Here is a 15,629-nt window from a genome sequence, read left to right as displayed (position 1 = left end):
AACTGTGCTATTCTTGTTATTTTATCTATTCAAACATTTGAACAATCTATTCATTTGAACAATCTATTCCCAGTTCCATCAACTATGACTGTATTTGCTTTAATGTGCAAACATGGAAGCAAATATGTGTTTGGATTCCAAATGTCTCAGAGGTAAACATCAGAATGGGTATATAAGGTGAAAAGAGACCATAGTCCAACCATATCAATGTCCAAGGTATATCTGGTGAGTATAACAATTCGTTTTCAATAAATAAGATATCAGAGGAGATTATATTTGGGTTTGGTATCTCGATTAATTTATACACAAGTTAAATGTATGTCACATTGTGCCATAGGAATGCTTTGGGTAAACGCATCACAATATACAGTGCTTTAAAAATGTTGTTATTTTGTAGTTGGTGAGTTCTCTCTACGAAGCTTAAACAGCCATCCATCATGCTACTGAAGAGAAACACAGGTCTCATGATGCTGATGCTGTGTACTCTGGCTCTGTGGGCCAAGTCAGTCAGTGCAGGCTCCAGCTTCCTCAGCCCCTCTCAGAAACCACAGGTAAGACAGGTAAAGTGTAGCAGACGTGTGTTTGTGTGTAAGGTTAATGAATTGTGTGAAAAATGTGTGTGTGTGCGTGTGTGAGTAATGTTCTAGTAAATGTGTGAATAAGGTAGTGTGTTACTCACTGTCACGGCCCTGCAGGGTAAAGGGAAGCCCCCTCGAGTTGGTCGGCGAGACATTGAGAGCTTTGCCAAGCTGTTTGAGGGTCCCCTTCGCCAGGAAGACAAACACATTGCGGTGAGTGACACAAAGAAGGTTGCTGATGCACACGGATTTACCTCTTAAAAATAGCTCTACAAATCCAACACTGCTGCTGAATTCCAAATCAACCCAATGCCCCTACCATCCACTCAGCCTATCAGTGTCTAAAATGGCTTTATTAACATTTTGCTTATCCCTATCTGTTGCTTTCAAAACTACATAACGTGCCAAGGGATAAGGGCTAGGTTTAATTTGGATACTGATCAGCTCTGCCTGTCCTCAGATCAAGGCTCCTTTTGAGATGGGCATCACCATGAGTGAGGAGGAGTTCCAGGAGTATGGTGCCGTGCTGCAGAAGATCCTACAGGACGTCCTGGGAGATACTGCCACTGCAGGTGCCCTGCTCTGACATTTGACCTTACATACAGCACTACTACTCGAGTTGGATAGAGACGGTGGCGATTTTAGCCTGTAAATCCTGGTGGGGCAAACTACAAAAACATTTTTCATGCATACCAGCAAAGCCCTTACACAACACTAAACAATACATTAATTGCAGTATAACGGTGACAAACAGTGCCCACAAACTGTTAGGGCCTACATAAAGCTGTCCCAACAGCAGAGTCCCAACAGCAGTCCCAACACCTTACCACTGCTACACCTGGCTATCAGCAGAGCATTGTCTGGCAGCGAAACAGTTAATTCAGCCTCATTTACTGCCTTTTAAAAAACAGCTGATTTGGCTGACTTGCTTAAACAAATGTGGTTTCTACTGACAATTGAGATGTACATACTATTGTATAAGGGAACGATGAGCAGATAAGAGGTAATCCGTAATTTCGATTAAGACATTAATCAGCGAGCTAAAACGGATGTAGTCAATCTAACTATTTGTTCAGCACTTTCTAAATCTACAGCGACATAATTCAGAACATGGGCCATTCTTACAGTATTCTCCCTGTACACCAAGTCAGAACCATAGGATAAATAAAGGGTGCATATAAGCAGACAATGAAAGCTATTACAATATTTGAGGATGACATTTCCCTTAAACAGACTATAGGCTGTGCACCACCAAGTCAGAACAGTAGGCTAAGTTATGAGGAAAGGGACCAGATTATTAGGGTGAGGCACATGGGCTACTAACAGCTTACTACACAACAAACATGTAATATTACTTCTTAGCTACAGTATACATATCTCCCTGGTATATTACATCATTTATGCAGCAGCATACAATACATTTTTGGACTCAAATTGTTGTGCTGTGCTCACTTGAACAGGAAGGCGGCGTGGTGGTCGTTCTTGTGGGCAAATTTAGTCATCAAAGTCTGGCATTCTCTGGATTTATGGTGCTTTCAAGACAACTGGGAACTCGGGAAAAAAATAAGGTTGAATCATGACGTCAGTGCTCTTCAGGTCGGAGCTCTAGAAAGAGGCCAGAGTTCCCAAATCCCGACTTGGAATTCAGAGTTGGATGACCGTTCAAAACGTATTTTCCGAGTCTAGGAGCTTGTTCTCAGTTGTCTTGAACTCACTGAAGTCTGAGATTAACCCTGTTTCAGAGTTTCCAGTTGTTTTGAACGCGGCAGAAGTCATGCTGGATTGACAGCATGGCCAATTTATTCAACCTTTTCTGGCCCATGGTGTTGCATGTGAATGTTTATCCTTTTAAGCTTGGAAAAGAGACCCTTAAACCCAGACTTGGACCACACACCCTCTCCACTGAATAGCAGGCCAGTGATTGCTTTGCAACGCTTGCAGTTAGCCACTGATTCCTTCCAAACCACTCATTGTTGAATTTGCTATTTCCAACTTGTTGTGTAATGTTTATGTCCTATGGCTGATGCGCAAAGATACGTTTTATCTATCATTTATCTTCCTATGACAAGGATTGAAAAGGATTTGCCAGTAGATTGTCGACTTGATTCATGATGATGACTGCTTGTCTAGCTTGCTAGCTAAGATTTTGAAAGTATGATGTTGACATGATCAGTCCAATCAAAGCTACAGTAGATATAACGTGATTGTATGTAATTATATCTGTGGCCAATGACCTTGAGCCTTCTTGGATGGGCACTTCTAATGTAAAACTATGGCAGGACCCAAAGGGCTTACATTTTCGAGCTCTCCCTGTAGATTTTGCAGTGACGTAGTGTCCCCATGAGTGACAGAACACTGAGACAATCACGGCGCAAATAGAGAACCTTACCAACCCCTTCGTATTTTCCGCTGGCTGCCCCATCACCACCACAGAAAGCACTGAGCTAGGCTGAAACACCTGCATTTTGGAGCTGCCTTACTCAAGAAAGCAAAAAAGAAACAATTAACTCAATGATTATTTTTTAAACATTGTTTGCAAACTGATATGTGACACGTATTAATGCCAAAATAACATGCAAAACAGGCAACAACAAAAATAAAACATTAAAAAATGTTTTTGCTAAGAGCCCCACCTGCCCTGAATGACAGGTCGCCACTGGATAAAGAGTAACTGCCTGTTCATGATGGTGGCTATAACAACTTATTAGCACATATTTGGAACGAACCATATTTGGAGCCAAAGAACAGTCGTCTGTCATATCTAAACCACCAGACAGACAGCAGAGTGCATTAAATGTTCCAGAGCAGCACTGTTTAAAATCATGTTTTTGTGTTTCAGAATGATCACAACTTGGCATAGACACAGAATACGAAGAACCTTCCATTTCCTGTTCTCCAACTTTCTTTTCTCTATTTGTCTTATACCAGATTTACTGTGTGAACATCATTTGAATTATAAAAGATGAATAAAATAACACTGCTTCATTACTCCCTGGGTTATTTTGGGTCTTTCTTTGAACAGATCTCTCATCCTTATCTTCAAAGAGTTCTCTAGTAACCAGACTTTTTTAGGTCACGGCTCCCCATGGCAAAACATTCTGAATTTGAGGGCCAAGAGAATATGAAACAGCCCATCGATCTCACTACATCTGCCAGAAATAAGTCCCCTCAGCTGAGTTTACTGCAAGTATAACTCATTTGTTCTGGTCAGTTTACAGACACAGTGCAGTGAATATGGCGCTTGACATAACCCTGTGAAACATGCTATATTATGACCATGTATTCAGTGAACGAAAGAACTCTCTTCTCTTTGTGTCTTGTTTAATATCCTGTTGTTTCAGGTCACCTGAAGAGGCTGCTACTCAGACCTGGGGAACTAGGGCACCTCTGGCAGTGCACCATGTGGGCCACATTTGTGTTTTATTGGGTTGTATTAGAAGGCCTCGCCTCTCAAGAGTGTTCTCTCTAACTCCAGGCACAGCTTGTTCACCTGGAAGGGGTTCGGCAAGTGCACATATATAAGCCAGCCCTTCCTACAAGAGTGTACCCGCATACCCGGAACTATATAGAACACCACAAAACAGCTTCATGGGAGATGTGTGTGGGAATGAATAACTCCAAATCATGAGTAATGGGTTTCTCTGGGTTCAGTAGAGGCATTTAGGTACCATTCACACATTGAACCCATTGTCCTAGGCGCTTTTCCACCTTGATCTGGTATGATGGTAGTGTCTCTGGATGTGTCACTGGGTGCTCCTGTCAATCATTCTCAAATGGAAGTGCTGAAGCTAAACTCTCTTAATACAGCTCTGCGTGCTCACAGGAAGTGGCTAATGGACCGGTCACTCAGCCACTTCCTGTCTCTATTAAATCTTGAAGATAAATCAACCTTATTTCTCCCTAACACCAGAGATGTTCAGCCTGGTTCCCCCCCCCCCCCCCCATACAAAACATTACAGAAATCTGTATAAGACAAGGCCCTATATGGACATTCTACTCAGTTTCCCTCTAGTCTATACAAACCCCTGCAACCCCTTTACACACTCAACATCTTTCCTTACTGTGTATCAGACTTGAAGCATACACAGTTCCTTCCCATCGAACTACAAATAAAAACAGACTGGAAATAAGGTAGAACTTCAAACAGTAAAGTATTAACCTTAAAAAAAAAAGGTTAATACTTGTCCTACCATTACCAACCACTGAGTACACCAGCATCCTCATCCTTATATATAGGTATTTACCAGCTGAGAGTAAATTGGCCTAATGCAGCAGACTCCATGTTCTTAGGAGAAGAGTTTAATGAGGGGCGCGTGAGAGAAAGAGCTGTATTCAAAGGACCAAAGTGCTCATGTATCAATTCACACAAAAATCAGGAGAAAGTAAAAGGAAGCTTTTTAATGAATACATAACATCCTTTGATAGTGAGGAAGGAACCTGGAAGGGAAGGAAGGCATCTACATCGACTGCATCAAAACCAAACCATTTCACAAGTCAGCAAAACAACATGCAGACAAGAGGAAAAATAAATGCAGAACAAAAAGGTAGAGTCAAATGATTACAAACACCAAAATGAAACCAATTAAAGCATCCATCAAATCTAATAAAAAATATGTAAAAAATCAAATTAAAAAAAGATCTGGATTCCAGTTGATGCATATGTAGCCTTATGTTCAGGGTGAGATCATAGTTGCTGAAACCATTGGGATCTTTTAGAACAGAGTGAAGCTCAAACTGAGGTAGCCTCGGTTTCAGACTTAACTCCTAAAACTATGCAGGGGCTTGGGGCCAGCTAAAACAAAGCTTGACAACTATATCCTTTTTATTATTCTATTATATACATTTTTCGGCAATGTGTTAACAAGCAAAAATATATTTTCAGACATTAAATGCCACAGGCTGCGAACAAAACCAGCTTGGAAAAAATACAGTTGATTTATTCTATATATTTTGAATTACTATTATTGATTATTTTATGTGAACCTTCAATAACACTTATTCTCTCCTCCATGAGGCTACCTATGTTTGAGGAGACCGAGTGCGTGTCAGGTCACTACGCCATCACAGCTACACCTTGAACTTTCCATGGCTACAAGGGTGGTAGTCATGGCCTCCGTGGTGACCTTCCCTGTCGCCGTGGTCATATGCCGTATAGCTGGGTGGTGTTGCGTCGGATCGTGGTGAGCACCGTGGTGATGCTCTCTCCCTTCAGAAGGCTGATCTCACGCAGCGTGTGAATACCCATGCCTGGGTGGGAAAACCTACAGACATCTTTACTAACCTACCGTTACACATAGAACAGAAACGATTTACATACATGCACTGTCAACCTTCAACTTTCATCTGTATACCTCTAGCTTGTGAATCGGTGCCCATCGAACTACCCTCCCAAATGTGTGTTGTGTTGTCGTGTGTTGTTTGTGTGTACCTGTCGGGGCAGGAAATAGGGTGCATCTGTCTCCAGGAGGATGCGGTCGAGGGGGATCTTGCGGATGGCGTCACGGGCCTTGTGTGCCCTGGGGTAGGTGATGAGGGCCGTGAAGCCCACACACAGGTTGGGAAACTCCTTCAGGAAGGGCTCGATCACCGGGTAACTGTTGGTGAAACAGTGTCTGTGGAAAAGAAAGACAAATGTAAGTTTAAGAAACATTGCCTTGTGCCTTGTAATTCTGTCACCAAAAACCCACATATCTTTAAAGACATACTCCGGTAGTTTGGCGACTAGTAAGTATTTGTTTTTAAACCTCCCGCTTTAGGCTGAATGTTTCAATGTGTAGTTCATACATGCATAATCTATTAGCAGAATTACTGACTTACCTCAATTAGCCATGAAATCCCTAGATTGAAAGCGACTGTTTTCTGGCAGCTGTGTTGCGCCATTTCCCCTACATTTCCGCCCACGTGGGCCAACCCCCTAGCAATTTGAGTTCCAGCCCCTCGCCATTTGAGTGACAGCTAGCAAAAATCACACACAGAGCGAGAAAGAGAGCAATGACATGGTGCACATGTTTTTTTTCGGGGACCACCTTTGGCTCGTGGGCGCTACTTTCAGAACTACTGGCTAAAAAGTATACAAAAGTACTGGAGAATCCCTTTAAGATCTTTTCTAATTTCTCTCCCTCATGTGGAGTGAAGATAATAAAAGTTCACAGACTTAACAAGTAATGGTAGACGTACCAATTAGTTATAGTGATTTTACTGATATCAATTTTTCTTATGAATTATTATGTGATTAAAACTCGTCATTCTGTTACAAAATTAGTAACGGAATTACCAAAACATCAGTAATGGAATTACAGCAACTGAACTGGCTACAACAGGAAATCATAAGTCACAACCCACAGTTGGGTCACCTGCTACTCTCCTCCCTTCCACTGTCACACTTATGTTCAGCTGATAACTGTTTTCTTTCTCTTTCATCTGGTGGTCAAACCAAGTGTTAAAACAGCCTGAGTCTGGACAACCACTCCATCTCCCCGCCTTTCTCACTCTCCAGATAATGTCACCTCTCCCAGCTCTTACCGACACCTACCAATGAGCCCCCTCTTTTTCAGTTTACTGTAACCAGCAGCTCACCCCCTGAGCACTGACCGACACCGGACGTCCATGGACGTTGAAAAGTAGTTGAAATTTGGTCAGTCCACTCTGGCGTTGATGTTAACGTCCACAGATGGAACGGACTGGACCAAATCCGAACCTATCATAGATATGTTTTACAAGTTTGGATAGCACAGTACAGTGAGAGCACAGTAGAGTACAATCCAATACATTAGTACAATACAGTAAAGGAAAGTAGAGTACAGTACAGTATATTGTAATGTACTCTACTGAACTATACTGTACTCCACTCTACTGTGATGTCCAAACTTGTGAAACATGGACAATGACATTCATATGCATATTTATGCTTTTCTGTGTAGTACAGATCAGGGACCCATTATGTAATTATGTTACTGGGTGTAAATCCACTTCACTTCTGTTTTTGAATTACAGTAAGTCATAGCTGACACCGCATTCTTTCTGCAGACATCTTGGAATCTTAATTCGGAGCAGATATTTTTTGGAAAATGTGGTCGCATACAAACCTGAGGGAGATTTTACCATAATTCTGTTTGCAAAGTTCTTCCACTAAATTCGTTTTTGTAAATTTTTCTGTGGAAGTTGTTCAAAGCAGTCCTTGTGCATAGACGGGTTGGTTGTTTAGCAACAAAACCGACGCGTGTGCAACTATGGGGCAAAACAGACGGGGTTGGCTTAGATTGTTGACAACATGTAAACTATATTTAGTCTCCAATGTTTATTGAAAACATAAATACATTTGCACAATGAGCACTTTTTGTCTCTCAAATACATCGTTACAGTTGTTGGTTAGCTAGCTAGTGAATTTTTGCCATATTAGCATAGACGTGACATCAGTCACAACAAGACATGGTATCAAGAACAAGAAAACAAGCTGAAACGAGCACCCTACAATTCCCCACATGGCAGCTTCTTGTCATTGTTGCTAGCTATCTGGCCATCCAGAATCACAACAACACGCAGACTTCTGCCCCATTGAAGCGTGCGCATCGTTTTCGTGATGCTAACCCGTCTATAGAGTATGGATTGTTAAACTTTGAAATCAATGGTTTTTGTTTGGCATACATTTTAAAGTGAAAAAACTGCGTCAAATTGTAATTCTGTTACTGTGGAATTTCCCATGAACAGTATCACTGAGACACACACACACATGCAGACACTGACCTGTGGATTTTATAGTCCCGGGGCACACACTTCTTCATGATCAGCAGCAGGTCATCGTCTGCGTCCCTGCAGTGGATCACCAGAGGCTTGTTCATAGCCACAGCCAATTTCAGCTGACGTTCAAACACCTACAGGGGGTGCCAAACAACACCATCACTACCTCAACCAAGCAGCAGCTTATTAACTACTTCAATGGGTCAGTTGAATGAGGGGGAAAATGAAGCCCTGACCGTACCTCTTTCTGCCTGGATGTGTTGGTGGAGTTCTTGTGGGAGTAGTCCAGGCCAATCTCTCCGAAGGCTATAGCTTTCGGGTGTCGCATGGCCATTAGAATGCTGCGCTCGTGGACCTCAGAGTACTCCTTGGCGAAGTGGGGGTGGCACCCGAAAGCCCCCCAGACCAGCTCCTCCGCCAGCAGCCCTTCCCACAGCACCTCCCGCACCATGATCCGAGGGTTGCAGAAGTCGGCGATGCAGCCGTGAAAATCTGTCGGGAAGCTGCTCTGGTGCAGGCTGCGGAAGCGGGCAAAGGTGCCCCGGAAGCCCAGCTTGCCCCACAGCATGTCCAGGTGGCAGTGGGTGTCCACGAAGCCATGTTGGCTGGCCCTCCGCTGGGAGGGGTTACATGTCCAGATAGGCTCCACCCCCACTGACATTGTCCTGGTGGAGGTGATGTTTTCATAGCACCTGGAGGGGGAGGAGGGGGAAAAGGGCAAGGAGGGGCCGCCGTCAGAGTACCTTTGGGAGGTCTGTTCACAGGGGCGATAGGGGCTGGAGAACAGGGGGTGGATTTTGTGTGTAGCAGGCGAAACATTGCTGGAGAGTATTGCAGGTTGCCACAGAGCAAATGGGTCCGGGGAGGAGGACACACTGCTGGGGGCGCGCGGGGCTCCAATGCCCCCCATGCCAGTCCTGGGTGTCCCGGGGAGAGGCAGCTGTGCACTGTTTGGCTTCTCTGGGGGGATTTGCTTGGAGGAAATGAACACCGTCCTCCATGACTGAGGGAAGGGCTGAGCTGGGCTCTCACTGGGTGGCTGAACAGCACCATTCAGTCCGTTTGTAGAGGGGGAGGTGAGAGAGGGCGTTGTAATGCTACCACTCTGAGCATTCACAGCAGGAAAGTTGAGTTTCCAGGTGTCTGAGGGGTATGTTTGAGGCTTCATGAAGTAAGGTAGAGAGTTAGGAACGTAGTCCAGAGCAGGTAAGGAGGAGTCACTGCTGCCGACCTCTCTCTTGGGCTCCACCTTGGCAGTGGAATGCGATGGAGACTCCTCCTGGGAGAAGGTCTCCACCACCACAGGGTCCTCAACATCTGACCAATCAGGGGAGTCATCCCCTTTCAGCACCACACTCTGAGATGTAAAAGGAGAGAATAGGGAGATAGGAGACAGACTATATTATTCAATAGAGATCAGGAACAAAATATTCATCTTAATTGAACCCCCACAACCAATTATCCATACTAAACATGTAAATTCCTGCTAACCAATCTTTGGAACCTTTTTTCCTGTGACTCACCCTTGTGTCTTTTTTGAGACCAGCGTTCTCATCCTGTGTCCCTGTTTCCACAAACACCATTGGGCGGAAATAGTACTCTACGCCCTCGACAGGAGTCATGTCCTCTGACTCGCTCTCTGACTGGGCTGAGCAGCAGTCCAAATCGAGAGCCGCGCAGTCGTCTGGTTCCAATCTGAGCATGTCGTCATTGGCCGTGTCCAAAGACTGCTTCTTTTTTGTGGACTTCTTCTTGGCGGTCACTTTGGCCGGGGACTGCTTCTCTCCTCCTCCCCTGATTGCGGCGGTCAAAGCCTTCAGGTAGATGGCCTTCGACCCCTCCTGTGGAGTCCGGTCTTTCCTCTTCAGACCACACGCTAAAGGTGTAGGTAAGGAGACACGGTTTTCTGACTGGGATGTTGTGTCGATGAGAACTGCCTAAGGAAAAACAAAATTGACAAAGATGTATCCAATGGAAGCAAACACCAGTAAATGACATGTAACACTGGCCATCTGCGTTCATGTAGGAGAGGAGGCAAAGAAAGAGGACATTTGGGAGAACTAGAACAGAGAAATGGTCCGTGCACTGAACTGCTTAGCAGAGTCCACAGTCATGATTTACCTTGGACTCGGAGGGAGTGAGATCTTTCAGACATTTTCTGGAGAGCTTCCTGAGCCCTTTGATTTTGCCTGTGAAGAGGTCGCTCCCACTGGGTTTGATCCCACTGGGGTCGTCTGGCGAGGTGACCTCCTTTCTCTTGGGTGTGTCTAGGCAGATGTCCTCCAGCTCTCCCAGGCCAGCCGACCCTGTCGACACGTTCAGATCAGGGGAAGTCAAAACATCACTGGGCGACACACTCCAGTGGGTGGGCTTGGGTGTTCCACCATTGCTCTTGCGGAACTTTGTAGGCGAGCCGAGTGTTGTCTGTAGCCAGTCAAACTTCACCTTCTTTCTGTTGTTGCTGTCCATGTCAGACACCCTAGTCAAAAATACAAGCAAAAGAGGTGTCTGCATTATTAGTCACTAAAGTCAAACAATACCTTCAAATTGTCTTCAGAACAAGCATGAGGTTCAGTGATTTGTATCTTCGCAATGTATCATAGACACATCACAATTTGGACAACAATGCGTTAAAGTTAAGTTTTACCCTGCAGAGCTGTTTCTTCCAAACGAATTCTGTTATTTTCTGTAGAAACAGACCTGAAACTTTGTTCTCCATTTTTCTTTCCAAGTGGGTGAGCACAGAGGCATCCTTTCTCCCTAGTGAAGTCACAGAGGTAAAAAATATGGATAACAAAGTTTCCGTTCTGTTTTAAGATGTGAAGTGTTCGACTGCAGCCAGGTTTGTTAGCTAGCTAGCTAACCTTAACAAATCAACCTGGGTTTCTTTCTCACATGTCAATGCCACTTATCTGGTCTGGATACCGTGGCTAGTAAACTCGGTCTGACATGTAAATTGCAGGGTTCGGCTACCATGCGTTACTCAGTTGCTACCTAACCTAGCTAGCTAGCTAATGTTACCTACCTAGATACCTAACTAGCTTAATATGTTAGCTTGGATCACATCACTTTATCATCATCAAAATGGGCCATTACCTAATATAACATCTGATCAAATATTAACAAAACATTTATTCGAAATGCAATTCAATCGGAGACTATATAGCTAGCTAGTTTAACAACTTTACCTTCTATTAGAATTCCGATGACAGAGTAAGCAGCTAGCTAACTGTAAAACAGCCACGTGCGCACTGATGAGCAAATCCACGTGACTGATTTGACGTCAAAGGGACATTTGCGATTGATTCATTGGTTGGGGTATTTTGGTGGTGAGAAAAATGTAATGTCAAGCAAATATTATTCAAGGAACCCCAAAATCAAGGGCACAATGTGGAGTAGGATGATTGACCCTACAAACTGATCTAAGGTCAGATCTTGCGTCTTTTCCTAATTTTTTCAGGAAGTGTAAACTGATCCTAGATCTGTCAATTTACGAGTTCATATGGAATCTTCAATCCCTGCCATTTTGCAAAACTCCACTTGATGGCAGTGTTGTTACTACTCGGATGAATGAATAAATGCATGAATATTCTTTGCACAGATTAAATTAGGCATGGTTGTAACAGTCTAATGTAGGTTGTAGGAGTCAATAAATGATAATATCTTAGCCCACTATGTTGTCAGTCTGGTTGGTACCAGGTATAACAATTGTTAAAGGTATAGCTATGTATGCTATCCATCTAATTGTCTAGGTTAATTGGACAATCTAGAGACCCCACCCACCCACCACACAGCTCAAATATGACATTTTAGTTTCATATGACTGAATTCTAGTAAAACAATTATCAATACAAACAGGCTTAGCTATGTTGACCCTCATAACCTCTCATAATTGATTAAGTTACTGTTGCATAAGAATAAATATGTTTTTCTATTCCTGCAATTACTACTGTCCCCCAAACCTCTCCCCTTTGACTTTGTATCAGTCATCAGTAGTGGTGTTCTATAATAAGTTTACAAGAGACCCAATACAATTAAGCCAATTAAGCCAATATTCAGGTCAGATAAGGTAAGCTCAAGATGTCCACTTGCTCTTGATGGAACAAACATATCCAACAGATCGTCCATAGGCGAGATACTTAGCTATTGCCTATATTTTATGATTGACAAGATAAGTTGGTTACAATGAGTATGTATAATTCAACTCTCTCATAACGGTTGATAAATGGGAATGAAACCTGAACAAATGGTACTTGGAAGTTAACAATCTTGGCAACGTCATGTATAGTGAGTGACAGTTTCAGAATAGGATTTCTGGGGAAACTCAATAAACCGTACAATAACAGAATCTACTTTATAAGTCCTTTAATATTATTAATAATTTCTCATTTACAAACACTGTTTCATTCACACATCAGAGTGCATAATTCATACTTGGTCAGTAATAGTATTTAAAAGTACTGACAGAGAAAATAAAATGTATGAGCACCGCAGTGGTGTAAAGTACTTTGGTAAAAATACTTTAAAGTACAACTTAAGTAGTTTCTGGGGGTATCTGTACTTTTAACTACTTTTACTTTTACTTCACTACATTCCTAAAGAAAATATGTGCTTTTTACTCCATACATTTTTCCTGACACCCAAAAGTACACGTTACATTTTGAATGCTTAGCAGGACAGGAAAATGGTCAAATTCACACAATCTCTGGAGCATAAACTGGATGATCTCCGGTCGAGACTATCCTACCAACGGGGCATTAAAAACTGTAATATCTTAAGTTTCACCGAGTCGTGGCTGAACGACGAATCAGATAATATACAGCTGGCTGGGTTTTCCGTGCATCGGCAGGACAGAGCCGCTACGTCTGGTAAGACGAGGGGTGGGGGTGAGTGTCTATTTATCAATAACAGCTGGTTCGCGATGTCTAATATTAAGGAAGTCTCGAGGTATTGCTCGCCTGAGGTAGAGTACCTCATGATAAGCTGTAGACCACACTATCTACCAAGACAGTTTTCATCTATATTTTTCGTAGCCGTCTATTTACCACCACAAACCGATGCTGGCACTAAGACTGCAATCAACGAGCTGTATAAGGCCATAAGCAAACAAGAAAATGCTTATCCAGAAGTGGCGCACCTAGTGGCCAGGGACTTTAATGCAGGCAAACTTAAATCCGTTTGACCTAATTTCTACCAGCATGTCACATGTGCAACCAGAGGAAAAAAAACTATAGACCACCTTTACTCCACACACAGAGACGCATACAAAGCTCTCCCTCACCCTCCATTTGGCAAATCTGACCATAACTCTATCCTCCTGATTCCTGCTTAAGAGCAAAAACTAAAGCAGGAAGTACCAGTGACTCGCTCAATACGGAAGTGGTCAGATGACGCAGATGCTATGCTACAGGACTGTTTTGCTAGCACAGACTGGAATATGTTCCGGGATTCATCCAATGGCATTGAGGAGTATACCACCTCAGTCACCGGCTTCATCAATAAGTGCATCGACGACGTCGTCCCCTTAGTGACCATAGGTACATATCCCAACCAGAAGCCATGGATTACAGGCAACATCCGCACCGAGCTAAAGGCTAGAGTGGGACAATAATCTGGACGCTTATAAGAAATCTCGCTATGCCCTCAAACAAACCATCAAACAGGCAAAGCGTCAATACAGCACTAAGATTGAATCCTACTACACCGGCTCTGACGCTCGTCAGATGTGGCAGGGCTTGCAAACTATTACGGACTACAAAGGGAAACCCAGCCGCGAGCTGCCCAGTGACACGAGCCTACCAGACGAGCTAAATGCCTTTTATGCTCGCTTCGAGGCAAGCAACACTGAAGCATGTATGAGAGCACCAGCGGTTCTGGATGACTCTGTGATCAAGCTCTTCGTAGCCGATGTGAGCAAGACCTTTAAACAGGCCAACATTCACAGGCCGCGGGGCCAGACGGATTACCAGGACGTGTACTCAGAGCATGCGCGGACCAACTGGCAAGTGTCTTCACTGACATTTTCAACCTCTCCCTGACCGAGTCTGTAATACCTACATGTTTCAAGTAGATCACCGTAGTCCCTGTGCCCAAGAAAGCGAAGGTAACCTGCCTAAATGACTACCGCCCCGTACCACTCACGTCGGTAGCCAAGAAGTGCTTTGAAAGGCTGGTCATGGCTCACATCAACAGCATCATCCCGGAAACCCTAGACCCACTCCATTTCGCATACCGCCCCAACAGATCCACAGATGATGCCATCTCAATCACACTCCACGCTGCCCTTTCCCACCTGGAGAAAAGGAACAACTATGTGAGAATGTTGTTCATTGACTACAGCTCAGCGTTCAACACCATAGTGCCCACAAAGCTCATCACTATGCTAAGGACCCTGGGACTAAACACCTCCCTCTGCAACTGGATCCTGGACTTCCTGACGGGCCGCCCCCAGGTGGTAAGGGTAGGCAACAACACATCTGCCACGCTGATCCTCAACACGGGGGCCCCTCAGGGGTACGTGCTTAGTCCCCTCCTGTACTCCCTGTTCACCCACGACTGCGTGGCCAAGCACGACTCCAACACCATCATTAAGTTTGCTGACAACACAACAGTGGTAGGCCTGATCACCGACAACGATAAGACAGCCTATAGGGAGGAGGTCAGAGACCTGGCAGTGTGGTGCCAGGACAACAACCTCTCCCTCAACGTGAGCAAGACCAAGGAGCTGATGGTGGACCACAGGAAAAGGAGGGCCGAACACGACCCCATTCACATCGACAGGGCTGTAGTGGAGTGGGTAGAGCGTTTCAAGTTCCTTCGTGTTCACATCACCGACAAACTATCATGGTCCAAACACACCAAGACAGTAATGAAGAGGGCATGACAACACCTTTTCACCCTCAGGAGACTGAAAAGATTTGGCATGGGTCCCCAGATCCTCAAAAAGTTCTACAGCTGCACCATCGAGAGCATCCTGACCGGTTGCATCACCGCCTGTTATGACAACTGCTCGGCATCCGACCGTAAGGCGCCACAGAGGATAGTGCGTACGGCCCAGTACATCACTGGGGCCAAGCTTTCTGCCATCCAAAACTTATATACTAGGCGGTGTCCGCGGAAGGCCCAAAAAATTGTCGAAGACTCCAGTCACCCAAGTCATAGAATGTTCTCTCTGCTACCGCATGGAAAGCGGTACCGGAGCACCAAGTCTAGGTCCAAAAGGCTCCTTAACAGCTTCTATCCCCAAGCCATAAGACTGCTGAACAATTAATCAAATGGCCACCAGGACTATTTGCATTGACACCCCCCCTTTGT

At 44.3% G+C, this 15,629-nt stretch overlaps 2 protein-coding genes across 2 annotated transcripts; one reads left to right on the top strand and one right to left on the bottom strand.

Moving 5' to 3' along the window:
- Positions 1-437: 437 nt before the first annotated feature.
- ghrl (ghrelin/obestatin prepropeptide) lies at positions 438-3,566 on the top strand (the record flags this gene model as incomplete). The annotated part of the gene is made up of 4 exons (XM_084173129.1): positions 438-551; positions 696-791; positions 1,039-1,150; positions 3,418-3,566. The coding sequence occupies 4 exons, from the start codon at positions 438-440 to the stop codon at positions 3,420-3,422; spliced, it is 327 nt and encodes a 108-aa protein (XP_084029255.1). The 3' UTR covers positions 3,423-3,566.
- A 2,152-nt stretch (positions 3,567-5,718) lies between these two features.
- tatdn2 (TatD DNase domain containing 2) lies at positions 5,719-11,291 on the bottom strand (the record flags this gene model as incomplete). Its single annotated transcript, XM_084172446.1, is given in 10 exon segments — positions 5,719-5,859; positions 6,007-6,190; positions 8,322-8,449; positions 8,557-9,672; positions 9,839-10,252; positions 10,437-10,794; positions 11,012-11,075; positions 11,211-11,223; positions 11,227-11,255; positions 11,258-11,291. Coding segments are annotated over 10 exon segments (2,481 nt in total).
- Positions 11,292-15,629: the final 4,338 nt, after the last annotated feature.

This window comes from Coregonus lavaretus, assembly GCF_964263955.1.
Source record: "Coregonus lavaretus genome assembly, chromosome: 12".
Lineage (NCBI taxonomy): Eukaryota > Metazoa > Chordata > Actinopteri > Salmoniformes > Salmonidae > Coregonus > Coregonus lavaretus.
The sequence above is the reverse complement of the archived record's forward strand: the minus strand, read 5'-3'. Positions and strand labels throughout refer to the sequence as shown.